General features: G+C 42.7%; 2 protein-coding genes across 11 annotated transcripts in view; one reads left to right on the forward strand and one right to left on the reverse strand.

The window, feature by feature from the left end:
* The window catches only part of BBS4 (Bardet-Biedl syndrome 4), an 82,003-nt gene extending 63,940 nt beyond the window's left edge, over positions 1-18,063 (forward strand). For all 7 annotated transcript variants that reach the window (XM_007478117.2, XM_056798287.1, XM_056798294.1 and 4 more), the window contains 8 exons: positions 1,287-1,355; positions 2,112-2,264; positions 2,355-2,526; positions 3,479-3,548; positions 4,168-4,309; positions 16,516-16,726; positions 17,193-17,352; positions 17,687-18,063. In XM_007478117.2, the coding sequence (XP_007478179.1) occupies positions 1,287-1,355; positions 2,112-2,264; positions 2,355-2,526; positions 3,479-3,548; positions 4,168-4,309; positions 16,516-16,726; positions 17,193-17,314 (939 nt within the window). In that variant the 3' untranslated portion in view covers positions 17,315-17,352; positions 17,687-18,063. The remainder of the gene's footprint in view (positions 1-1,286; positions 1,356-2,111; positions 2,265-2,354; positions 2,527-3,478; positions 3,549-4,167; positions 4,310-16,515; positions 16,727-17,192; positions 17,353-17,686) is intronic.
* A 2,970-nt stretch (positions 18,064-21,033) lies between these two features.
* ADPGK (ADP dependent glucokinase) overlaps positions 21,034-27,438 on the reverse strand; it is a 49,709-nt gene continuing 43,304 nt past the window's right edge. For 3 of the 4 annotated variants that reach the window (XM_056798358.1, XM_007478120.3, XM_056798363.1), the window contains exon 7: positions 21,034-23,326. In XM_056798358.1, coding sequence (XP_056654336.1) covers positions 22,775-23,326 — 552 coding nt within the window. In that variant the 3' untranslated portion in view covers positions 21,034-22,774. The remainder of the gene's footprint in view (positions 23,327-27,438) is intronic. The other variant, XM_001365153.5, reaches the window with a different exon arrangement.

Genomic DNA, 27,438 nt, shown 5'->3' on the forward strand with positions numbered 1-27,438 from the left:
TTTCTTTTCTTTGAAGCCTTTTGATACGGACTTGATATTTTTCACTCAAGGCCTTTCATGAGGATTCTCTCCTATGTCTCCTAATTTTCTGCATCAGCATGAGAATAGGGATTCTGTTTGGGGCCCAGTTGTATTCCTTAGCCAGTCTGGGATAACACTGGAAGGACAAATAATTCCCCCGGTGAAAAAGTTCATTTGTTTCTTGTGGAAGACAGCAATGATGATACTGGAAGTCATGACTCCTGGGGCTGGGTTGGGGCCCTTTCACCTGAAGACCTCAGTCCAAGAGGAGTGCACAGGTGCTGAAACGTGGAGGTATTGTGCCCAAAATTAGAACAGCAGGAGAATCTTCCCTTTTACTTCCCCCTTACCCCCTTATTCCATCAGGTAGGGTTCAGGGTGGCTTTCAGAGGAGGAAGGGGCTCTAGGTCAGCCACTCAGCGTCCTGTTCAGATGGCTCAGGGCAGTATAGCTGCAGACCCTATAGTGAGTGGCCTTTGCATCTTATTTTTTTCTTCAAGTGAGAAGAAAGGGGTCTCCTAAAAATTGTCCTCCAAAGGGAGTAGGGAGTGGGCTTGTGGACCCTGAAGGTCTTTGCCTGTGGCAGGCAGCTGAGGGCAGAAGGAGTGACTTGTCACTATGGTCTCCTACAGTGGCTGCTTCTGGCCAGGCAGTCACATGGAAGATCATCACCTTGTGATAATGGTCTCTTTCTTTCTTTTTAAACTTGATACACTTCATTTTGACACAGCTTAGAATTCTCAACAAATCTAACACAAAGTATATTCCCTGAACACAATGACGCACTCCCATCTGTTAAGTTGAGGCCCCTTTACCCTGCTGTCATCTCTGATCACTTAGTGGAAAGGATCTCTATTTGAACTTTGATCTTTGGAACCAAAAATATCAGTATTTTATTTACATCAAAGACATTGTGTGAATTTGGGAGTCTCTTTTCTCAAGTCTTCTTAGATTCTTTTGAATTCCTAATTTTCTTTATGTTTTACAGTATAACAATATTCTATTCTATTGACATATCACAATTATTTAGCTCTTCTTCTCCTGGGAATCTGTACCAATGAAATCACAAATCCATACCCACTTTTGTACATAAAATCATTGGGAAAAGCTACAAAATGCCAGGAGCTACTGGTTTTCATCTTGGGGACAGACAGAGCTTCAACCATGGAAATTCTCTTGTCAGGCCCAAGATATATGTGTCTAGTGAATGTCAGTTTTTTCTGCGACTCTGATATTGTTCTCTTATTTTCCTTACCCTCCCCAAGCTTGGCATTTACCAGAAGGCATTTGAACATCTTGGAAATGCGCTGACTTTTGACCCTACCAACTACAAGGTATCAAAGGATGTAGTCCCACAGGAATGTCATTGCTTTCATATATAATAGTCTCTCGTGCCAAACAGAGCAAACTTTGCACAGGCAGGGTCCTGGAGCTTTTTAATAAGATATGGAGATCTATGAATAAGTTATGAGGTAAGAGAATGGATGGGTGGGTGACACTGAGTGGATGTCCAGAGTCAGATGACACTACAAGGCTGCGAGATCAAATCTGAGGACAGGCATAGACTCCCAGGCTTTGTAGTCTGACAGAATGTAGAACTGGCCTGCTTATTATATGAGGGAAAACTGAGCTATAGCTTGCTAATTATGGCTTGTTTCTTCAATCAACCAACAAACATTTCTTAAGTGCCTACAAGGTTCCAGGCAGACACTGAGCTCTGTAGATATATAAAAAGGACATGCAGGGTCCTTCCCCTTAAAGACTTAACCTAACATGGAGGCACTTGGTGGGCCCTGCTCATGAAAGAAGATGAATTGATTGATTATAGTTGAGAAAAGTTTGTATTTTTCTTAGGAAAGGGAGATAGGAAAACCCCTGCTTCTCTCCCAGAAGAGGGAAGAGTAAGCTTTAACATTTATTTTAGTGTCATTAGTGTAATAGTTTTGTCCCTCGGGTTTTTTGGAAATTAGTTATGTAGTAGCCATTCATGCTGATGGAGCCTAAAAGGAGCAGCATCCTCCCTCTGGGCTCCAAGGTGGAGGAATGATCTTCTACCTAAGTGGTAAAAGAGGTTTTCTGTGGACTTTTAGGCTATCTTAGCAGCAGGCAGCATGATGCAGACCCATGGGGACTTTGATGTTGCACTCACCAAATACAGAGTCGTGGCTTGTTCTGTGCCTGAAAGTCCTCCATTATGGAACAACATTGGAATGTGCTTCTTTGGCAAGAAGAAGTATGTTGCAGTAAGTGCCTCCCTTTTCTTTCTCTTCTCTGGTGCTTCAGGTCTTCAGTAGCTCCTTGCCTGGGCCCCATTACATTTTTCTTCCCTGCAGGCTATCAGCTGTCTGAAAAGAGCCAACTATTTGGCACCATTTGACTGGAAGATCCTGTACAACTTGGGGCTTGTCCACCTGACCATGCAGCAGTATGCATCCGCCTTTCACTTTCTCAGCGCCGCTATCAACTTCCAGCCCAAGATGGGGGAGCTCTACATGCTCTTGGCAAGTATGTGATGCCCCCCTCAAAACTACAGTGGAGTCAAGGGAGCCCTGACTGGTAGGAAGGAACAGTTCTTGTTCTGTCCCATTGGAGCTGCCCCATTCACACTGCCATTTGTCAGAAAACTGAAGGAGGAAGAGCGGTCATTTAGGTGCTAGGTGCTCTGGTAGGTCCTTTGTCTGGAAGAAGGCGTTTCACACTCAGTGAATGGCCCTTCAAGTCAGGAGGTTAATCATTCCTAGCTCAGATCCGCTTCTGTACCACCATTGACAGCAGCAACATCAAGTTCCAGAGGCAAAGGGAGGGCAAAGAGTCTTGGCCTCGGAATCACAAAGCCCCAGGTTCAAGGACCTCAGCTCTCTAAGAGAAGGCATGATTGCCCTTTAGAGTGTTCTAAGGACCATTGTGGGAAAGAGGGATTGAGCCACGTTTGTTTTGCTCACCACCTGAGTTCAGACTAGAACTAATGGCTAAAAGTGTCATGGTAACCGAACTTAGTGCATTATGAGGACAAACAATAAACATTAAAGACATTCAACAGTTGAAGGGCTCTCTTAATACATGGTGAGGTCTCCATCATTGGGAATATTTATTGGTATAGACAGGATTTCTGACAAAGTATTGATTGGCGGCCTTGAGTCTCTTCCAAGGCTGAGATTCTGTGAATATAAGTCCTAAGATTGAAGTTTAGGATGGTAAGCCCAGTATTGGCACTCACTAGCTGTTAAGTCTCGGGATGTTAGCTAACACGTCTGTAAAGTGAGGATAAGAAGACTTGGTGGTGGAGCAAGTTTGTATTCAAATCCTTTCTCCGTTACCCTGCCTCCGAGTTCTAGGCCTCTGATCTCTGCAGTGGGCTGTGGGGAGGCACAGTAAGAGGCTCTGGGAGCCCAGGCCATTGCACTGAGTCAGCAGACTTTGTTTCACCCCAGGCACTGCTTTCTTTTCTGTGCCACAGTTGCTTTGACCAACCTGGAAGATACTGAGAACGCCATCCGAGCCTACGCAGAAGCAGTTGCCCTTGACCAGTGAGTGTGGGGGGCGGGGTCTTTGTCCCACATCCTGCCCCCATTTAGTCTGTGGTGAAGACAGTCCAATCCCTGGGCCTGGTCTGTGGTGCTGCCCAACTTCTGCTGGGCTCAGCTTGCCTCTGACCCCTGTTCTCCTTGGACAAGTGAAGCACTTCCTGACGCCAGGAAGGGGCAGAAGTAGGAACTGTATCCCCTGCCCTGAACACAGCAAAGGCATTCTAGGGATGTTTTCAGTGACATCCTTAGTTGTCTAGTGGTGGTCCTGGCAGCACAGGGGCAGTGTAGGTGTAAGTCAATTCAGCCCTGACTGCTGAGTGCTAAAAGGCGCTGGGAGCGGAATTCTGAGAAAGCCGTTCTTCCTTTTGTCCTGGCAGCATTCTTAGTGGTGGAGGAGGGGAAGCTTGCTTTGGAGGGCTGAACTGGGGATGTTGGGCACTAGTGTCCAACACTGCCCCACAGGAAGGGCATGAAGAGGCTTCAGGACCCCGACTGGTTCTTTAATCTTTCTGTTGGGAAAATATGGAATTCAACATTTTTCTTGGGAAACACAAAGTGATCTGAAATAGCCTTTCATTACAAGGTCACAATGCACTTGTTTTGTGTTTGCCAACCTCAGGTCTAATCCTCTAGTAAATTTGAATTATGCTGTGCTGCTGTACAATCAGGGAGAGAAGAGGAGGGCCCTGGCCCAATACCAAGAGATGGAGAAGAAAGTCACCCTGCTCAAGGGGAGCAGCTCTTTGGATTTTGACCCTGAGGTATGTCTGATTACCCCTGCATTGAACAAGCCTGCCCCAAATAAAGTGAGTTCAGTAGAAGGCTTTATCCAACTAGGCCTTGTTCAGTAGTCCTGTTTGCAAAGTGTAGTGTGTGTGTACTCTAATGTTGCTGGCATTGTCAAGGACATAATTTTTAAAAAACAAAATAAAATTTTACTATTTTTTATAGCTTTATCCACATTTTCCAATGTATCCCAATTCCGCTTCTTAGTAATCTACCTCCTATTTAAAAAGAAGGCCATCATTTTCATTCATGTTATGAATGGAACTTTACATGTTTAAACAGAACTAAGTAAATCCATCCCTCTTCAGAACAGCCCTTATTTGTCAATGGTACCACCCTTCTCCTAGTAATTGGATCTCATCCTCAGGGTCATCCTTATTTTTTCTCTCATCCTATATATCCACCATTTTCTATTTCTCTCACGTCTATCTCTGAAACATTTCCCCAAGCCTTGTCCTTTGTTCTCAAGGCCTCTTGCCTATAGTTGATGCCCACATTGTGTCTTAGACTAATGCAGTAGCCTCCTCATGGGCTTCCCCACTTGACTACATAATTCACACTTGCCTTAGGGATTTCCTAGGAAGTGTAGGTCTGACCATATTACCCCACCCACACTCAGGAAATCAGTAGTTGGGGACCAAATTGAAATTCTTCTGTTCAGTATTCATAGCTTCTTCACAACCAGGCCCCATTCCTACTTCCAGCTTTATTACATATCATCTCTCTCTACATATTATGTTGAGTCAAACTTTCCCTCTAGCTGCTCCTCACATGTAACTCATTCTTCCTTCTCAAGTGCCAAAAGCTGTAGGAGTCCTTTCCATGGTAACTCCATGGTTATTTGTATGGGTCTTTCATCGACCTAGGAGCTGTTCAGCTTTCTTTGTCTTCCTAGTGCTTGGCACATAGTAGGTGGTAATTAAATGCTTGCTGGTTAATGCTTCAGTTAACTGCCTTGAAGGTCCTTTTCTAGCAGAAAAGGGTAATGACTGTTTAAATTAAAATATGCTGTGACCACTAGCATGCCCTTTTATTAAGGAAGCAAAATGCCAGTGTCTTCTTCATCTTACTTACCTCTGCTCATTTTTGAACCTTTGGTCTGCTCTTCAGTGACATTAAATAGCATCTGAAAGTCATCAGTCCCATTCTCCTGCCAGCTGAGTCTGCCACTGGGCCAAATCACAAAATCATGGTGATTTCATCTACTGTAAACTTAGGGTGCATCACCTAAGTTGAGTCCTTATTGCTGCTTAGTTCTCCTATTCATTTCCTATAACATTTTCAAACCTTTTTCTCTTTTAAGCCTCAATTCCTCCTTATCCTTCTGTTTTAATAGAAGAAAACCAACCTGGCCTTCTACCTCTATGACACACATCTTCTTTTCTAAACTTTTAACAGAATCTGTCTCCCTGAATGCACTCTGATCTTCTCCATAACTCATCTTCCTCACTTCTGTCTTGCTCAGAATAGGTGTCCTTTGTTTCTGCCAAGGGAAAGGAATAAGCACTTATTAAGTACCAATTATGTACCAGGCACTGTGCTTTACAAATATCTCTTTTGATCTGCACAATAACCTAGGAGGTAGGTTGCTATTATCCCCACTTTACAGATAAAGAAACTGAGGCAAACAGGCTTCCCCAGGGTCATAAAGGTAGAAAGTGCCTAGGTCTTCCCAACTCTAGGCCAAATACTATCCACTAGGCCACCTATTGCCAAGGCTGGTACCTTTACCAGTTTCCTTATGATTATCTGCTCCCTCTTTCCAGAACCTTGCTTAAGCAATATATTTCTTTTATGCATCTTTGACCTCTTCTATTCCATTTACTTATAAACTTTCTCATGTCTTTCCTGTCTCAGGAAATTCACATGTTATCTGTTGGCTCATAGAGCTATAATCACTTTTTTTTAAAAACCCTTACCTTCCGTCTTAGCGTCAATGCTGTTTATTGGCCCCAAGGCAGAAGAGTGGCAAGGGCTAGCCAATGGGGGTTAAGTGACTTGCCCAGGGTCACACAGCTAGGAAGTGGCTGAGGCCAGATTTGAACCCAGGATCTCCCATCTCTAGTCCTGACTCTCAATCCACTGAGCCACCCAGCTGCCCCCGCTATAATCACTTTTACTACTTTTCTTTGACAAACTTCTTTTAAGTAGTCTGAAGCTTTCCTTTCCTATCACCTCTCACTTATTCCTCAATTCCTTACCATCTGCTTTCTGTCCCTACTACTACTCCTAGAATTGCTTTGTCAAAGATCACCAGTAATCCCTTTATAGATGAAACCAGTGGCTTTTCCTTAGTCCTTATCCTTCTTGGCTTCTAGGGAGTTTGCTACCATCCTACCCTTCATCTGGACATATTCTTTTTCCTTTGTTTTTTCTTTGTTCTTTACTTTCCTTTTTAACTCCCTGCCCCCCGTCCTTCCTGATTCTTTAATATTGGTGTTCTCTAAAGTCCTCTTTATAGGTCTCTTTTCTTTCTCTACATTTTCTTCTTTGGCAGTTTCATTATCTTCCATGTTGTTAGCTACTTCCTCAAAGCAGATTACCACCTAAAGTATGTGTCACACTTTCTCCTCTTAGATCTCTAGACATACCTTTCTTACTGCCTACAATTTACTTGCCTGCACATCCTGGCTGAACTTTAAATTGAACATGTCCCAAAACCTCTCCCCTACAACTAGTGGCCTTATAATTTATCCACCTCCATTTTTAAAATTTTGGTTGGCCTTCTACTTCTGGGAGTCAAGATGGCAGAGTAAGGAATGTTCTAATTTGCCCATACCTATCTCTAAACATCCACACGTACAAAAAAGAAAAAAAAACACTTAAGAAAAGCAGGAGGGGCCTGTCTCATCAGGATGTGAAGAGGGAGTAGCTCAGCCAGTTCCTATAACACTGGGGAACCAGCAGAGTGGGGACCAGCCCATTGTACCTGGCCTAGGGAAAGGGAAAGGCATGACCAGCCTATGAAACACTGTCTTAAGAAAAGGTAACAGTAGGACTGCCTCACTGAGTGTGGCTGGGAAACGATAATGATTGGACCATCACATCAAGCACATTTGAGGAAAGGTACCAGTAGGACCAATCCCCCAAACACAGCCCAAGAAAAGGTACAGGCAGGACCAGCCCACTGAACAGGTATAGGCAGGACTAGTCTACTGAACCACCCTAGGAAACAATATTGGCAGAGCAGAGACCAGCTCACCTTGTGAGACTCCAAAGGAACCAGTAGCAAGGAAAGCGGAACCCACCTATACAAAATATCTGCAAGCCTTCCCACAGGAAGTGAACCCAGCCACCCTCCCACCCCAGGTGCACACTGTGAGACCCAGAGGCATTGGCACCAAAGCAGACTACACTACAAGCTTAGAACTCTACTCCAGGAGCAAAGCAGAACTTAAAACATAGATAAGGTGACAAAAAAAAAGGAAATGTGAATAAAAGGCAAAAAAACAACTTGACCTTGGAGAGTTGCTTTAGTGACAGGGATAATCAAAATGCAAATTCAGAAGAGTACAACAAAGCCAAAATAGAAACATGAAACCTCAAAGTCAAGTGTGAAGAGTGTCAGACCCTCATTAATTCATTGCTGGTGGAGTTGTGAATTGATCCAACCATTCTGGAGGGCAATTTTGAATTATGCCCAAAGGGCGACAAAAGAATGTCTACCCTTTGATCCAGCCATAGCACTGCTGGGTCTGTACCCCAAAGAGATAATGGACAAAAAGACTTGTACAAAAATATTCATAGCTGCGCTCTTTGTGGTGGCCAAAAACTGGAAAACGAGGGGATGCCCATCAATTGGGGAATGGCTGAACAAACTGTGGTATATGTTGGTGATGGAATACTATTGTGCTCAAAGGAATAATAAAGTGGAGAAATTCCATGGAGACTGGAACAACCTCCAGGAAGTGATGCAGAGCGAGAGGAGCAGAACCAGGAGAACATTGTACACAGAGACTAATACACTGTGGTATAATCGAATGTAATGGACTTCTCCATTAGTGGCGGTGTAATGTCCCTGAACAATCTGCAGGGATCTAGGAGAAAAAAACACCATTCATAAGCAGAGGATAAACTGTGGGAGTAGAAACACTGAGGAAAAGCAACAGCCTGAATACAGCAGTTGAGGGGACATGACAGAGGAGAGACTCTAAATGAACACTCTAATGCAAATATCATCAACATAGCAATGGGTTCATATCAAGAAAACATGTAATGCCCAGTGGATTTACGCGTCGGCTATGGGGGGTGGGGGAGAGGAAAAGAAAATGATCTATGTCTTTAATGAATAATGCTTGGAAATGATCAAATAAAATATTAAAAATAATTTTTAAAAAAGCAGGTGTTGGTGAAGGGACACTCCATGCTGTGAGTTCCCTGCATTAATAAAATTATGGATCCAGACATGCAAAAAAAAGTGTCAGACCCCCAAAGAACCCCTGAAAGAACTTGAAAAGAAGTTTAAAAATCAAATAAGAGAATTTATAGTCAACAGTTGGGGGAAAATTCAATGAAGAAAAAAACTAGAATGTGCCAAATGGAAAGAGGCAAGAAAAAAACCACTAAAGAAAACAGCTTTCTAAAGACTAGAATGGGCCAGATGAAAAAGGAAGTTCAAAAACAAACAGAAGAAACAAAATTTTTAAAAGAGAATTGGCCAAATGGAAAAGGAAACACAAAAGCTCAAGGGAGAAAATAACTTCTAAAAATTAGAATTGGGAAAATAGAAGCTAATCACTCCATTAAAAAGTGGGAAGCAAACAAAATTGAAAGAATGAAGAAGAAAAAAAGAAATTGGAAATATCTTACTTGAAAAACAACTGACCTGGAAAATAGACCCAGAAGAAATAATCTAAGAATCAGTGGAATTTCTGAATGTCATGAGCAAAAACAGAACCTAGACACCATACATCAGCTGACCTAATATCCTTGAACAAGAGGGGAAAATAGAAATGGAGAGAATCTGCCAATCATCACCAAAAGAGGCCCCAAAATAAACATCTTAAAAGATGCTTAGGTCAAGGAAAAAGTGCTACGAGCAGCCAGAAGGGACCAATTTAAGTATTGTGGAACCCAAGTCAGGATTACATAGACTCTAATAACTTCTACATTAAAGGACTGGAATGTGTGTAATATTATATTCTAAAGGGCAAATGATCTAAGATTGTGTTGGTGAACCTATGGCACATGTGCTCTCTTTCGCCTCTCCACACATGCCTAAGGACATTTTTACATGACCCATCCCTCTGCCCAGCAATCCAATAGGAGGGCTTCTTCTCTTCCCCTATCTGGAGTAAGGGGTGGGGTTCACATACAGCTTGAGGATTGCAGTTTGGGCACTTTGTCTCTAAAAGGTGTAACCAAGAAAATGTGGTTTGCCAAGACTGTGAATTGCCAATACTGTAAAGGTTAAAAATTGTGAAGGCCACACACTAAAGGTTTCAGCCAAACTGTAAAGATAATTTTTAGTGTCTTAATTTAAAATCTAAAATTAAGTGGTTGTCCTGGGAAAATTCCCAAATATGAAAATACCCAAGTCACCTGGGTTTTATGGAGATTTTAATTAATACAAATTAAGGAATTAAGGGAAGGAGAGAGAGAGTCAGAAGAGAACATAGTAGAAAGGGCCTAAGGGAGAGTGAGTCAGTATTTATCACTCACCACAAGATCGTCTCAAGCAAGCTCCAGTCCTCCACTGAACTCCTGAACCCCTCAACTGAGTTCAATCCTTCTCCTTTTAAAGAAATTTTCTCTTGTGTCACCTCCCCTAAATTTTCACATCTACCAATCACAGTAGATGCTTTTTCCCAGGACTGCCTATTCTTAGTTCTCATCTTCTTTGGTTCTTACCTTCTCTGGTAAGATTAAAAACTTCACACCTCTTTTGTTAAGCTTGCCTTTTGTAAGTTGCTTGACCTTTTAGTGACTAATTTAACCTTTATAGGTTCTTAGCACCCTTTTGTATTAGATCTAAAAATAGGCCACCTAGCTTAAGGTTTTGGCTTCACTATAAGTATGAGTTGGGGACTCTTCATTGTTCAATCAGGAGTTTGCAACTTTATCTTCCCCTCAGGCACTGTCTGAGTAGGGTAGAGTAATTTTAAAGTTCCCAAACATTCCTGAACATGTACCTCCATTGTTAAAAATGGGGAATAGCTTAATCAAATTTTCTAAAGTAGAGTCTGAGCAGTTTTAAGATTCACAAAGGCTTGCCATCACTGATCTAGGATTACAACCCAAGAATCACCTACCCTGTGAAATTAAGATACTGAAGATATCTATGATACTAGAGACACTTAGGATATTTAAAGAAATCAAAATACTTAAGAGCTTTTATTATTAGGACAGTGAGAAAGAGGACAAAAGGAAGGGAGTAAGTTGAATAGGATGGGATGATATCCTGAATAAATAAATAAGGAGAAGGACTGGGAGAAGAAAAAGGAGAGACAGAAGAGGATAAATTATCTCAAAGAAAGAGACACATAAGAGTTGATACAGTGGAGAAGATGGGGCAATACATGAACTTTACTCTCAACAGAATTAGTTCAAAGCAGGAATAATATTCACACTTGGCTATAGAAACCCATCTTACCCTACAGGGAACTAGAAGGGATGAGGAAATAAAAGAAAGGGAACAGAAAAAAGGGAGAGTGAATTGGTGGTTAGAAGCAAATCATTTTGAACAATAAAGGGTTGAAAGGAGATATAAGGATAAAGAAAAGGGAAATAAGATGGAGAGAAGCATAGTAATCATAACTGTGAATGTAAATGGGATGAATGCATCCACAAAATTGAGGATAGCAAAGTGTATTAACAAATAGAACCCCACAACATGCTGTTTACAAGAAACACATTTAAAGCAAGGAGAGACACAGAGTAAAGGTAAGGGGTTGGAGTAGAATTTATTATGCTTCAGCTAAAGTTAAAAAGGAATAGAGGTAGCAATTGTGATTTCAGATAAAGCAAAAGTAAAAATTGATCTAATTAAAAGAAATAAGGAAAGAAATTACATCTAGATAAAGGGTATCAGACAACAAAACAATGTCAGTGCTAAATGTGTATGTACCAGATGATAAAGGATCCAAATTCCTAAAAAACTTACATGAGTTGCAGGAAAAAATAGTAAAACTATATTAGTAGAGGACCTCAACCTATCCTTCTCAGGAACAGAGAAATCCAACCAAAAATTAATGAGAAGTTAAATAGGGAAATAAAAAAATTTTAAGGTCTGATAGGCTAGACTGATGAGGAAGAAAATGGGAATAGAATAGGGATATAGTTTTTTTTCTCAGCAGTACATAGCATCTTAACAAAAACTGATCATACAATATAGGGCAGTGATAACTGAATCTTTTAGAGACCACGTTCTGTTCCCCCCCCCCTTCCCATGCTGGGCTTGCCACACCCCACCCAGGGGAGGACATGCAAAATGTTCCCATTGGGATGTTGGGTGGAGGGGTGGGTGAAGTCAGGAATGTCCTCAGTAAGTGTAGAGAGGGGAGTAGCCCAACTGCTCTGCTTTCCTTCAGCTCTGCCTCTTGTGAGCTTCCCACCCCTTTGTGCTCCCATTGGCTGGTGGGAGGAGGGGTGGGGAATGTGAGAAAATGTCATCAGGTGCAGTGGAGTGGGGAGGAGAGTAGCTCTTCCTGAGTCTCTCTGCCTTTCTAATAACAAACTCTGGGGGAAGCTGCACGCCCACAGAGAGTATGCTACATGCTATCTTTGGCACCTTCTCTTAGGTTCATCATCACAGACATAGGGAATAAAAATCTCACAGTTAAATGTAGAAAAGCAGAAATATTAAATGCATCCCTATAAGACCATGTGTAATAAAAATTAAATTCAGCAAAAGGAAGCAGAAATACAAAAAAAATTATTTGGAAGCTAAATTTTATCCTGAAGAGTGGGTCAAAGAACAAATCATAAAAACAACCAATAATTTCATTAAAGAGAATGACAATGGAGGAGCAACATACCAAAATGTATGGGATGCAGCTAAAGCAGTACATAGGGGAAACTCTTATCTCTGAATGCTTACATCAATAAAATGAAAAAAGAACAGATTGATGAATTGGACATTCTATGGGAAAAAAAACACTAGAAGGACAAATTTAAAATCCCCAATTAAAAAAACCTAGAACAAATTAACAATCCCCAATTAAACACCAAATTGTAAATCTTAAAAATCAAAGGAGATATTGATAAAATTGAGTGAAAACCACCGGTAAGGAGCTGGTTTTAGGAAAAAATAAAATAGAGAAACCATTGGTTAATTTGATTTAGATAAAGTAAATCAAATTATCAGTATCAAAAAATGGAAAATGTATTCTCAACCAATTAGGAAGAAATTAAAGCAATTATTAGAAATTACCCAACTATATGCCAATAAATCTGACAGTCTAAGTGAGACAGATGAATATTTAAAGAAATATAAATTGCCCAGATTTGTAATAGAATGCTAAATCAATTTTATCTCAGAGAAAGAAATTGAACAGACCATCAAGAAAAAATCCTCAGGGCCAGATGGATCCACAAATGAATTCTATGAAACAATCAAACAGTAAATTCCAGGACTACATAAACTGTTTAAAAATAGTTGAAGAGGAGGCAGCTTGGTAGCTTAGTGGATTGAGAGCCATGCCTAGAGATGGGAGGTCCTATGTTTAAATCTGGTCTCAGACACTTCCCAGCTTTGTGATTCTGGGCAAGTCACTTAACCCCCATTGCCTAGCCCTTACCACTCTTCTGCCTTGGAACCGATACATAGTATTGATTCCAAGGCAGAAGGTAAAGGTAAAGGTTTAAAAATAAAATAAAATAAAAATAAAAATAGTTGAAGAAGGAATTCTGCCAAATTCATTTTATGACACACATGTGGTGCTGATACCTTAACCAGAAAAAGCCAAAATAGAGAAGGAAAACTACTGATCAGTCAATCTAAAAATATTGATGCAAAAATTTAAAGTACAAGTATGGAGATTACAGCAAAATATCACAAGGATCAATACCATGATCAGGTGGATTTTATACCAAGAATGTAGGGATGATTTAATATTAGGACAACCATCAACATAATTGACCGTATCAATCAAAATTCCAACAAAAATCATATAGTCATCTCACTAGATGCATAAAAAGCTTTTGACAAAATACATCCATTCCTTATCAAAACTTAAAACATGGGCATAAATGGAGCTTTCCTTAAATGGCATCTGCCTAAAACTATCAACAAGTATTATCTTTCATAGGGATAAACTGGAAGCCTTCCCAGTAAGATTAGGGGTGAAGCAAAGATTCACATCACCTCAATATTGTACTGAAAATACTAGCTACAGCAATTAGAGAAGAAAAAGAAATTGAGGGAATTAGAATAAGCATTGAGGAAACAAAGCACTCCTTGAAGATGATATGATGGTATATATGGAGAATCCCAGAGAATCAACCAAAAAAACTAATCAAAACAGTTAACAACATAAGCAAAGTTGCAGGACATAAAATAAGTCCACATAAATCATCAGCATTTCAATAAGTCATTGGCAAAGTCCAGTAGCTAGAGTTAGAGAAATTCATTCAAAATAACTGGAGACAATATAAAATAGCTGGGGGAAAGGAGGTCAGTCTTACTTAACCAAAACAATATGAACCAGAAACTATATGAACACAATTACAAAACACTTTTCACAAAATAAGGTCAGACCTAAACAACTGAAAAAACATTAATTGCTCATGAGTAGGCCCAAGCCAATATAATAACAATGATGATTCTCCTTCTCCTTCAGTGCCATATCAATTAGACGACCCCAAAATTATTTCTTATAGTTAGAGAAAAGGATGAAACTCATTTGGAAGAACAAAAAGTCAAGAATATCAAGGGAATTAGTGGAAAAAAATATGAAGAAAGGAAGCCTAGCCATACTAGATTTCAAACTGTATTATAAAGCAATTACCAAAATAATCTAGAACTGGCTAAGGAATAGAGTAGTGGATCAATGGAATAGATTAGTTAATTAACACACAATAGTAAATGACCATAGTAATCTAGTATGCTCCAAACCCAAAGTTCTGGGAGAACTCTCAGAAAAACCTGACAAAAATTGGCAGAAACCAACGTCTCACACCATATACCAGGATAAAATAAAAATGGTTATATGATCTAGAAATAAAGGGTAAAACCAAAAACAAATTAGGGAAGCACAAAAGTGTACCTGTCAAACCTTTGGATAAGGAAAGATTATGTGACCAAAATAGAACATTACGATATGTAAAATAGGTAACTGACTACATTACATTTTAAAGGGTTTGCACAAAGAAAACCAATGCAACCAAGATTAGAAAGGAAAGAGCAAACTGGGAAAAAATGTTTATATTAAGGGTGGTTTACAAAGGCCTAATTTCTCAAAGTATATAGAGAAGTGGGTCATTTGTAAGAATTTAAGACTTTTCCCAATTGATAGTCAAAGGATATGAGCAGGCAGTTCTCAGATGAAGAAATCAAAACTATAGTGATGAAAAAATGCTACAAATCACTACTGTTTAGAGAAATGCAAATTAAGGAAACTCTTGAGCTACTACCTCATACCTATCAGATTGGCTTATGTGATAAAAAAGGAAAATGATTAATGATGGAGATGTGGGGAAATTGGGACACTAATACACTATTGGTGGAGTTGTGGGCTAATTCTGGAGAGCAATCTGGAACCATTCTCCAAAGGGCCATAGCACTATGTTTGCATAACCTTTTACCTACCAATACATTACAAGGTCTATATCTGAAATAAATTGAAGAAAAAATAAAATATTCATAAGAGCTTTATGTAGTGGCAAAGAACTGGAAACTAAGGGGATGTCAATCAAGTGAGGAACGGCTAAACAAGTTGTAGTATATCGTTATAATGGAATACAATTGTGCAATAAGAAACCAACAGGATGATTTCAGAAAAACTTGCAAAGAATTATATGAAGTGATGCAAAGTGAAATCAGCAGAACCAGGAGCATATTGTAGATAATAAAAGAAATATAATGACGACCAACCATGAAGGACTAAACTATTACCAGCAATGCAAGGTCCCAAGATAACCCCAAGGGACTCATGATGAAAAATGCTATCCACAGCCATAGAAGGAACTATCAAAGTCTGGATACAGATCAGACCATAACTATTTTTCACTTTATTTCCTTCATCAGTTTTTTTCTTCCATGTCTTCTTTTATAACATGAGGAATATGGAAATATACATTGCATGACAACACTGAAATAACCTGTACCAGATTTTTTACCATCTCACAAAAGGAGGAAGAGAGGGAGAAAATTTGAATCATAAAATGTCAGAAAATCATTGTTTAAAAAATTGTTTCTAGGTGTATTGGAAAAAAATAAAAGGATAAAAAAAGATCTTGGTGGTCTCTGCTTTTTGTTTCTCCTTAACCACTAGAAAAGGTTGTTATATTATCTTCAAAATTTCATGATCCTGCCCCTTCTGTGCTTACTCGATGCTATCACTCCAGATGTACTCTGTTCTTGTTTCATCTATTGTAATTATTTTTATAGCTGTATTACCAGTCTTCCTCTTTCTGCCTTTCCCCTCTACTCACTTGCCTGATCTCTCCATCTTTTCCCATCACTACCATATGAGGCTTCCTGATTTATAGTGCTTATTGGGTCACTTCTATATTCAAGACCCTTCAATAACTGCCTAGATCTCTGGAGTTCAAATTCTTCAGCTTGGTTGCCATCCTGATTTTATACTACTCTGCATGCTCTATGTTCCAGCACACTAGACTGCTGGGTTTCATATATACCATTCTCTTAAAATTGTACCATCCTTTAAAAACCAAGGCAAAGAGCCTCCCTAATCTTTCCCCCAATTCTAATGAGCAGTATTTCCATGCTTGTCTTAAACAATAAGTGACGTCCATTTTGTACTAGTTGGAGTTTCTTGATTTTTCTTGCCTTCTCCCCAATTTCACCAGCCTTTGAAGTCCTTGATTTTGTTTTGTCTATTGCTAAAGTGGACGCAGATTTTCTTTCATGAGGCGTGACTAATAAATCCATGTACAAGGCATTTCCAGCTCTCAAGTGGTATTACTTAGTACTAGTCCTTCTCTTACAAAAATCTAGTGTACACTGAGTCCCTTCAGGGCCAGGCTTGCTTGAGATTGTTTCTTTTCTTGGGTGGACAAGATGGTGGAGATGGCTCAGAAAATGGGTGCAGCTCTGCAAGTTGGAGAAGCATTGGTCTGGACTAAACCAGCTAAAGATCCCAAATCAAAGCATCGAACAACTTCAGCCAACAGATCATCCAATTTCCAACAGCCCTTGGGTTCCAACCAAGCTCTAGGACAAGCCATGTCTTCTGCAGCCGGGTTTGGGAAAACCATGCAGCTCCCTATAGGTGAGTAGCCTGTGCATGCTGTTGGGGATTTCACTTTTGTACCAGGTTTATGACAACTTCTTATACAGCAAATATCAATAAAACTCTCCTGAAGAAACCCACCGAGTTGACAAATTGGTATTTGATTTTTTAGGCAAATAATGAAATCCAGGATTAGACCTTTAGTCATTACTGGATTATTGGCATCTTGGATATGTGTGGTTTGGAAGTACTGTGGAAATGGCTCCCTGACAGCCTAACTCCAGCCATCCAGGCTGGGAAGCTTTTTCAGCTGATGCTCGCCTAAGTAAAGCCCTTTCTCCTGGCACGAAAACAGAATCCGTCCTCTTGCTGAGAAAGCCCTGGGCCCTTCATTTGTTAATCCACCTGCGAGCCTCATTTTCTTCTACAGATTGTTTAGTTAACTGACTCTGAGGGGTGGGCACGGGAGGGGACTGAGACTGGAACTGTCTCCTCCATTAACTAGGTGCAGGAGCATCATCTCAGTTTGCAAAGCCTCCTTCCCTCCCTCTGGAGCCTGAGGCAGATCCACCCCAGTCGAGCTCTGAGGTCCCAGAGACACCGAAAGGCAGGCTGGCCCCAGAATAAAGCCGTCTCCTTGGGAAGAGCGCAAAGGATTCAGAAAGGTAATGGTATGGCAGCGGCGGCCCTTTACAGACATGGGGCTCTTGGCTTCCCGCTGCCCTTAGACCCCAATAAGCATGATAGCCCAGGCAGGCAGCTTCTGTCTGTCCTGTTGCCTCAAAACCCAGCTGATGGACTACAAGATGGCCAAGTTGCTAGGCTTGTTTGTGCCCTGGGTTCAGGTGATGGGCGTTAAATGACTTGCTCACAGTCACACAGCTACAAAGTGTCTGAGGCCAATCTGAATCCACACATCCTGTCTCTACTTCCACGGAGCCCCCAAGCACTGCTCCAATTTTTAAAAAAAAATTATTGTTTGGTTGTTTTGGGGTACAGAACAAGCCCGGCCAGCAGCCACAGCAGAGCGGGGTCCTGTGATGAGAGCCATCCTTGGGCTGGCCTGACTTAGCGGCATCTCCATGGAAATTCCCAGCCCCGGAGGCTGTGGTGAAGCAGCCCCTCGGTGCAGCTCTGCCCTCCAGGGCCAGCCTAGCAAGTGACCCAGCCTCCCCTGCCCAGAGCAGTCTGCAACCTGCCTCTGAGCCCAACTCAGATTCTCAGTCAAAGAATCGAGAGCTTCGATCATGTTGTCTCCGGCTACTGAATCAGCAGCACCAGCTCTTGGAGCTGCTCAGTGAAAGTTTTTATTTAAGGCAATCACGGACTAAGGCCTATTTGTATGTTCTTTATAGAATAAAGATTATGTACTGTCACTTCCTTAGCAGGTTATTTTTCTTTATACGGTCTTGAAAAATGGCCAGCACCCTTCTCCCTGTTTGTCCAAATGGAAGTGTGGGAAGGGAACCCCTCCCCCATGATGTCGCTTTGTTTTGATGTAATCAATCACCATTGAGATGTTCGGGGATAGGCAGACCCTCAGAGAAAGGAAGTTGAAACCGAAGATGGGAAACTGATTCCACAGGCACTGCCCCCCCCAATTAAGGAACTATGATTGGTTCCTGAGATGTAACATGGGAAAGCTAATGGGGGGAGGAAAATGCTTATTTAAGCTGACCCATCAACTGCTCACACACTCTAGCACTTTTTTGGTTGGAGATTGGAACCTGAGGGAACCCCTGTGGGTAGGCACATAGGGTGGTACACTAGGCAACTCTACCTCTTTCCTACATTTCCCTCTCTTTGCTTTCACTACTTGGATGTAATAAAGCTACTAGCAGCCTCATAATCTTAATTTTTACAGAAATATATGTAGAATATTGGAAAATGAAGTGCAAGGCTGTTCACATAAAGCTGTTCTTCCATTCCTGTTTGGGAAAATGCAGTTTTAGGATGTAGGCCTTTTGTGCATTTGTCTTAAATACGGTCACCAAGCTCAGCAGCAGTTGGGATGGCTGGTGTCAACAGCCACCTACTGAAATAACCCAGGAACTCCCCTGGGCCCCTCCAGTGCTAATGAAGAAGGTATTCATTAGAAACGTGTTTTTTTCCCTTTGGCAAGGGGTTCATTTCTAAGAGGCTCCGAGCATGACTGGCTTTCCAGAAAACTAGCCCCTGGTGAAATGGGCAAAAAGGAGGTAAAGAACTAAAGGATTTTGATGTATGCTTAGGTCTAATAGCAGATTTTAAATTGGTTATATCAGGCCCATTTTCATTGAATTTAAAAAACTCATTGGACACAACCATCTATAAATGGATCTGTATTTTTAAGCATGAGTATGACAAGATTTCCCCGCTTAGAAATACTATGTAAATGAAAACTGTAATGCTTTATTGCAATGAGTAACATTCTAAGAAAGGAAGTATCCTGGGAACAAAATGACTTGAATAATCACAAAGCAACAGCAACACCTTCTTCTAAAAAACTCACCACTGGTCACCTTTCTTCTCTCAGCAAATGGGCAAAGACTTCCTCTATCTTCCCGTCTAAAATGCTCTCACTGCTCACTTAAACCTTTCCCTTTGACATCATACCCAAGAGATGGTTTTTGGGCCTTTGGAGCGCATGTACCAACTTGCTAATGAAAAGATTTGACGATTAGGAACAGAGCAAGATGGAATGCTGCCCTCCAGGTTCCTTCACTGTGCTGGATTGGGCTGACTCTGGTTTACCACACCGTAGGCAGAGCAGGTATCCTTTGCCAAAGGAAGTACGTTCCCACACAATGACTTTTACAAGGTTAGGATGAGAGCTACCAAAAAAGTTTCAGAGTTCATCCGTCCTCTCATTGCCATTGGGTAGAACCAGTCAAAGAGAAGAACTGGGGTTGGAGAAGCAAGTGAGGGGCATTCCATAGGTAGTTACACTCGTGCTGGGCAGTGAATTGCATGAATCTAAGCAAATCTTGAACTGGCTGTTGGATAAAATTATTCAAAGTCAATGTGCAAAATGCACGAGAAACACAGGGGTAGCTCTAGCTACTTCACACTAGAAAACCAGAAGCAGTAATAAAAAGGTTCTGAGAAAAACTGCTTAGATTTCAATAAGGATAGTAGATTCAGATGTGAAAAGCCAGCTCCCAGCACCAGCTCGAGTACACCTTTCAATAAGGAATGTTGAAAAGTACTGTATCTTCAGGCACAACAATCAAGAATGCAGATGGGCCAGCGTGAAAGGCTTCAGCAGCTGCCTTCACTCACCTTTTCCCCAAAAGATTTAGGGTAAAACAGCTCCCAGGGTGAGTGTAGAAGACGTGTCTTCATTGTTTTTATATTACCTTCAGCACTTAAGACACACAGTAGGTGCTTAATATATGGGTAATGAATGCATGCTGCTTTTTTTGACCTAGAAGCCCAGGGAAGAAACCTGAGAATCGAGTGCCAGACGGTTCCAATGGCAGCCTGGTTCAGCAAATGTTTACAAAAGTTCTCCGGAGCTCGCCTCAACTGCAGGCCTCGAGTTCTGGGTCACAGTTTCCACTTGTCCCAATACCTGAAGTTCTTATGTGTAAGTCACTTCCCAGCCAACGAGGAAAAGTGAAAGATGCTGGGGGATCAGAGGAGGTCAGTGTGGCTGGGCAGCTAAGATCACCGAGTCTTGGCATATGTTCTTGGCTTCCTAGCAGATGCTTTTAACCCAGGGCCTATGGAATTTAAATGTTCTAACTTTTTTTAACCCTTAACTTCTGGAATCAATACTGTGTATTTGTTCCAAGGCAAAAGAGCGATAAGGGCTAGGCAGTGGGGGTTAAGTGACCTGCGCAGTCACCCAGCTAGGCTGTCTGAGGCCAGATTTGAACCCAGGACCTCCCATCTCTGGGCTGGTTCTCCATCCGCTGAGCCACCCAGCTGACCCCTAACTGCTTCAATATAACTGGTTTCACTATCCAGTCAATTTGATCAACTCTAGAACTCAATTCTAAGAGGGTTAGTTCTCTAGCCTCATCAGACTCCCAGAGGGCCATGGCACAACGGAGGTCAAGACCCTCTCCCTGCGATCATGCTTGGGGGTGGCACATAAAGAAGCCTGGTTCTCCTCCCAGGGATCGTCTCCTAAGCTATAAAGTCATTCTAGCAGGGCTTCCCACATCCCACAGAGCTACGAACCTTCAAGCTGCCCAGGTGAGATTGAGCTCATACTGGTGTTGTTCGAGGCTACACCACATGCAGGTCAGGCCCACCATCTATCAACGCTGACCTACAAAAGTGATCCCTGAGGAAACTGGGCCGGAAATCTCCGCAAGTGCAGCTTTGTAGGAAAAACTCAAAAACATTCATGCAGCACACACAGATTAATGCACGGTTTATTTTAGATCCCCGTCTCTCGTCTCTCCTGAAGAATGGAGCGACCTTCTCTCTAGGTTTGAAACTAAGTGAGTTAGTTCAACGGCGGCTGAACAAATGAGCTCGCTCGACTTAGTGATGACAAATGGCATGCTGGGAAGCTGGGATTTAATTGTCCAAAGCTAGTGGAGGAGGGCAAAAAGAACACCAACAGGTACTTCCGGGGCCTCGTGGGCACCGTGTACTTTTCACTGTGTTGTACGACTCGTCCCTCCGCAGAACGTCTTCCCAGCCTCGCACTGCCACCCCCCTTATCCCACCCCCATCCCCGTCAGGGCTTGGAGACGGCATCCCACAGCCCCGAGGCTCCCGTGGTGCACTGGCAAAGGTCAAAACCAAACAAAGCACGGCTGCTGTCCTGTCTGAATGCCACAGAACGTCTGGGCCTTCCTTCACTTTTATTTTCAGCTTTGCTTTTGCAGCCAATGAACAAGCACAAACTTCTCCCTTCCCCTGGAAGGAAGGCCCAAGAGAGATGCCCTGAGTGGCCCCCCCTCCCCCGTCAGCCTTCTTGCTTCCTCCTCACGCTTGTCCAGCCCCCCCCAGACATGTCCCACAACATGGGAGGAGGCCGGGCTACATACAAGTCTGACAGACCAGCCCGGAGGGGACAGAGGCTCCCAATTCACATTTCCAAGCTGAAGGGAGCTTCCCAAACAGATGCAGAGTTCTTATCTTGAGCAAACTGAAATGTAAATCATGTTTTAAAAAACTGAAAGCTCACAGCAAAGTGTCCTCATTATAAAAATAAAAACAATGTAATTCATGGTAAACTGTGTTTTCTTGATCCTGGTGATCTAACACTTGCAGCATCTGATGAGTCAACTTGCACCTTTTAATGGAAAGAAGTCTGTGTCACACGGCCGAGAAGACGGCATATTCCAGTTGCACAGAGAAGGATCCGAGCAGGAACAGTCATCTTCCAGAGCAGTTACTTAGCCTTCTGCTAAGGAGGCTCTCACCCAGCGTCCCAGGGCAGAGGCGGCTCTTCCCCTCCCACACAGCAGGCCGCCCGCTCTCCTCCCGCTCCTGTGGAGCAGGAGGGCGACAGGCTGCGAACATCACAACGCATGGAGGGTGGCTCCGGCCACCAAGCAATGCCCTCCTGGAGAGGCACGGCAGGGCCAGAGGCTGACCAGGAATCCTCCCTGCAGCTCTCTGTCCTTTCAAATTATACTAAGAAGCTGGGTTAAATGAGCCATTGGTGACACTGCAGAGAAGGAGATTTTTTCCCTGCAAAACACACGCATGCATGCATACACACTCACACGTGCATGCACACACACACTCACACGTGCATGCACACACACTCACACGTGCATGCACACACACACTCACACGTGCATGCACACACACACTCACACGTGCATGCACACACACACTCACACGTGCATGCACACACACACTCACACATGCATGCACACACACACTCACACATGCATGCACACGCACAGACACACACATCTAGTCTTACCAGTAAAGAGCTAAAATTTCTTGATTAAAATCTGAAACGCTCCTGGGCCAACGCCAAGAGGCTGGAATGTGTTTGATACAGATTTCTTTGGCTATCCTCCAATTAGACCTCAAGCTTGCTGGGACGTCCTAAATCTATTTCTTGGCCATCGCTGGCTCTCCCGACAGTCGGAGCCGTCCGCACCTCCTCCGGGCACGGCGCCGCTCACGTCAGTGAGGGTACGCTTCTGAATAGAAGAGTCCCTCTGCTGAAATGGCATCCCCGAGGCCCACCGTCCGGATGGGATCTTTGCACACCAGGACGGGGGTGAAATGAAAAGAGACGCCCTCCCGGCGCCACTGCGCCACCGGCTCGTCTGGATTCACCGCTATTCTGGAGCCGGCCTCCGAGTGGGAAGTCACGAACTCCAGAGGAGCCTTGAGGGACACTCGGCCGCTGTCGATCGTCTCTGTGGCGCAGGCCTGGGTCCCCGCCACGCGGGCTCCCGCTGCTACGGACGCCAGCTGGTTGCCCCAGTGCCCGTCCACGGTTGCCAGAATGTGGTAGGCCAGAGTGTGGAAGTGGATCCGTGTGAGGTCTGACGCTCTCTCTTTACTCCTGCCGCGCTCCTTCAGGATCCAGAAGAGAATGTCGCTGACGACCCCCACGTCGGGGACGCCGCTCCACGCCGGGAGGGAGGAGTGAGGCCCCGAGGCTGACTGGCTAAGGAAGAGCAGCTCTTGTTCATTCAGTCCAAGGGAATTCACCAGAGGGAAAACCTGCTAACAAAACAGAAAGATAGTTTTCTTCTTAAGGAAAAGCTCAGCCCAAAGGGCCCCTTGAGGTCCTGCCAATAACAGACTCCCCGGGCAGGGGCCCATCCCCTTGTCAGGTGACCCTCAAAGATCACAGCGGCCTTCAGCTCTGGGAAGGGCACGGGAGGGAGAATGTGGCCTTGTTTGCTGGGCCTCTACCCACCTCCCCAGGCTCTGACCTCATCTCCGCTATGGCAATTGTCTAGAGCAGCCCCGGCAAAGCCTGGCACGGGGGAAGCTGCTCCATTCCTCTCTTCCCAGCACCGAGGACATTTTCTGCATGCCTCACCCCTCTGTCCGGCCGCCCAAAGCGGGCACGTCCTCCCTCTGCCCTTTAGGGTAATGTGGGGAGCTCACAGGCGCTTGAAATTGCAGCCTGGGCACGTGAACTTGAAAACCTTCACCAGTGCTGGTCTAGAGGCTCCGTGCTACGAGTCCACCTTAAACCGAGGCCTTTTGGGCACTTGGGCAACGAAACTCCTCGACTAAGGCCAAACGGATCAGATTCCACCTTAGGGTGGACGGAGTTAACTCAGTTTCCCAGAGCCACATTTGTTTGGTGTTCCCCACCTCATGGAATGCCTGAACACATAAAAGATGCCCCACCAATGATTAATGGGCTTCTCGCGTATTAATCAATGGCATTATAAGCTCCCAACCGGTCTCATACAGTTGGGCAACGGTGACAACTGTGAAACCAAACCAAAGGGGAAACCCTGAGGGCATCAGCAAAGAAAGAATTACACAAAGTCTGAGAGTTTTGCATAAGTATTAAGTAAGCCCCGACCTGCAGGATGAGCCAGAAGAAAAAGCAGAGACAGAGACCGGGAGAGACACAGAGAACTAGGGATGAATTTAAGGGCATTTTTTTAAGGAAAAAGAGGATGGGAATTCCAAGCTCCACTAGGATATCCATTTATGCCAAACTTTTAGGTATCTGTAGTTCTTTTCTTCTGAACATTCACTTTTAGAGTTCTGAGTTCCAAATTCTCTCCTTCCTCTGGTCCCTCCCCCGCCCACAGAGAAGGCAACCATTGGATACCCATTAACCATGTGAAGTCATGCGAGGCATTAATCACGATGCAAAAACACAAAGTGGAAAACAAATATTTCACCGGAAGACCTTCAGAACGGCCTTCTCTCCTGTATTGCTGGGAGTAGCAGAGGCCATCCCAGATGATCATCCCATTATTGCCGTGACTGCACCGTGTTCTGGTTCTGCTCACGTCACTCTGCAGCAGGTCATATCGCCTTTCCAGGTTCTTCTGAAATCCCCCCTGCTCATTTCTTGCAGCATAGCATAGCAGCATTCCGTACTTGTTTGGTCATTTTCCAATATGGGAATGTCCTTAATTTCCGATTCTCTGCCACCGGCTAGAGCAGCTACCAATGTCTTCCCACACACACGGGGCCTTTTCCTTTGTTCTTGTTGGGGTTGTAATGGTACTGTTGGGTCAGCGCCATTCTACAGTCCTTTGGATAAAGTTCCAAATGGTTCTCCTGAAATGGTTGGCCCAGTTCACAACTCCACTAACAACGCCGCGGCGTTCCTAGCATTTGTCATTTCCCCTTTCTGTCGGGTTACCATTGTTAGGTGTGAGAGCTGGCTTCAGTCGGGAAGATCTGGCTCCTGGATCCTTCTTGACACGCACTGGCTGCTGTGTGACCAAGTAAATTCATCTCTCAGGGCAGCTAAGCCACTGTAGATAGGGAACGAGTCCCTTCATTGTCTGGAGCTTCTTAAACGGACATTCAGGGCATCCAGGGCAGGGAAACTTTGGGGGAGGGGGTGGTGCAAGAATGGAGAGGGTCAAAGTGGGATGCCAGCCAGTGCCTCAGTAACTCAGGCCCTCTCCCCATCTGCTGTCCCCGGTTGCTTCCTCATGGCTTATACTTAAGAAATCATCACTTCACTGGTGTGAAGAAAAGCCTCAGGTTCTAATGACGTAGAGGATATCTTTTTTCCAATGAACTCAGCTTGAGTGTGCCTTAGGTGAACTATCTCAGCCGTCAAGTGGATTATCAGCCTCATTTAGTCTAGGCCAGCCACATTGCCAGCTTTCAAACATTTACACACTGATTTGCATACCACATCCATATTTAAGTAAAACATTCTTTGGAATGAACCTTGCAGTTAGAATTTGGACCTCACCTAATTGAGAAGAAATTAGACTTCAGCAATCTCGAATCATTTCTGCTTTTGGTTTTGTGAAGGGAGTTCATTTTTTAGCATGTTGGCTTTTTTGCCTTTTAAAATTTTCTTATTCCTACAGTTCCTTTCAATTTTTTAATATATGGTTTTATATATGGTGAACTTTGAATTAAATGAAATGACCATGTTACTGAGGAAAAAAAAGAATGGAGAGAGAATGAGAGAATGGAAGTGGGAGGAGGAAGGAGGAGAGAGGCTGCATTTAAAATATGCTCTTTCATGGTGGTGACAGAATAGTCTATAGCTGAAAGTTGACTCCTTCCCTCAAACTAAAAACAGGCATTGGTCAGAATAGAAACAGAACTCTTTCATAGGAAATATTCTCTGAACTCTAATTAATGTCATGCTAAACCATGAATCCAGAAGCTTGAAGATGAAGCCAAATGCTCAGCTGCCAGAGCGGCGACAAACTTAAAATGGCCAATATGGAACATTTTTTAGCTTATGTTTATGACAGGGGTAGTTTTCTTTTTCTTTTGCCTAACTTGGGGGTGAAGGGAGTAGAAGAGAGATTATAAATATGAAGTAAAGAATTTTAAAATATAACAACAATAATAATAGCCAACATTTTGATAGCACTTACTATGTGCCAGACATATATATATTATTATCTCACCTGGTGCTAGGCAGCTTCTCCTCTCCTTTTAAAGGGAATTTTCTCCTATGTCACCTCCCCTAAGTTCTCACATCTACCAATCACAGTAGACATTTTCCAAAGGACAGACCATTCTTAATTCACACCTAAGAAGGCTAAACTTTTGAGTAATTCATGCCTGAGTTAAGTTCTCACCTCCTTACCTTTTGAAAGTTCACAAGTTGCCTGACCTTTATAGGTACTTAGCCCCCTTTTGTATTAGATCTAAAAATAGGCACAGCTTAAGAACTTTTGCCTTACTATAAGTATGGGTTTAAGTATTTTTCATTGTTCAGCAAGGAGTTTCTTCCCCTAAAGCAGGCTTAAGTAGGGGTGGAGTAGAGGTCTCACATTCCTGATCTAAGTTCCTTCATTGTTTAAAATGGGGAATGGTCTTAACCAAATCTTATGAAGTAGGGTCTGAGAATTTTTAAGATTCACAATCCCCCCTGATGATCATTGGGAGACTAGTCTCCCCATTGATCATTTAACATAATCATCTTGTAGTCCTAAATGCACTTCTAACTACAGATATATACAATATTCAATTTTCTAAGAGGAAATTAGAGTAGTGAGGGAGGAATAGAAAGAAAGAAAGCAAAACCAATGTTTTGCTAGGCGCATTGACAGAAAGCCAAATTAGGGACAGTACCTTTTGGCATAAATGTGTACATTTACAATAAATGTTCAATCAAAGTTCAGTTCAATCAACCATATCCAAAGTTCATTCTTGATCTTCTTGATGAAGTGTAGGTTTTCTGGCATCTTTCTGCAACAATTTATTCTCTGGATTCAGGAGTTAACAAGCTTCTTCCTTGAAGATCTTTTCTCGAACAAAAATCAAAATCTTGGATTTTTATCAAAATACAATCTCAAACAAAAATTCAAAATTCTTAGATTTTAAATTAAAATACAATCCCCTCTGAAGTAGGTGTTAAAAAATATCCAGTTCAGCTCAGGATGCAATGTTCGGGGGTGTATGAGTCAATTATCAAAAGAAGAGTAAAACAACAAAAAACATAAGGAAAAAAAAGTCAAACTAGGCCCTTGTATAGGTCCAATTTAAAGTAGTTTCTATCCCACAAGTCTGTAGGACAGAATGCAGTACTATTTCACTTACCCATTTGCAGCCAAGACTACAGGATGTTGCCATACTATAAGAAAGAAAAGTAGAATTCTATTTTGATAGGGAAGCGTCTGATTTTTGTCATTTTCAGGGATATAGGGAGCCAG

This window comes from Monodelphis domestica, chromosome 1 (genome assembly GCF_027887165.1).
Source record: "Monodelphis domestica isolate mMonDom1 chromosome 1, mMonDom1.pri, whole genome shotgun sequence".
Taxonomy (NCBI): Eukaryota; Metazoa; Chordata; class Mammalia; order Didelphimorphia; family Didelphidae; genus Monodelphis; species Monodelphis domestica.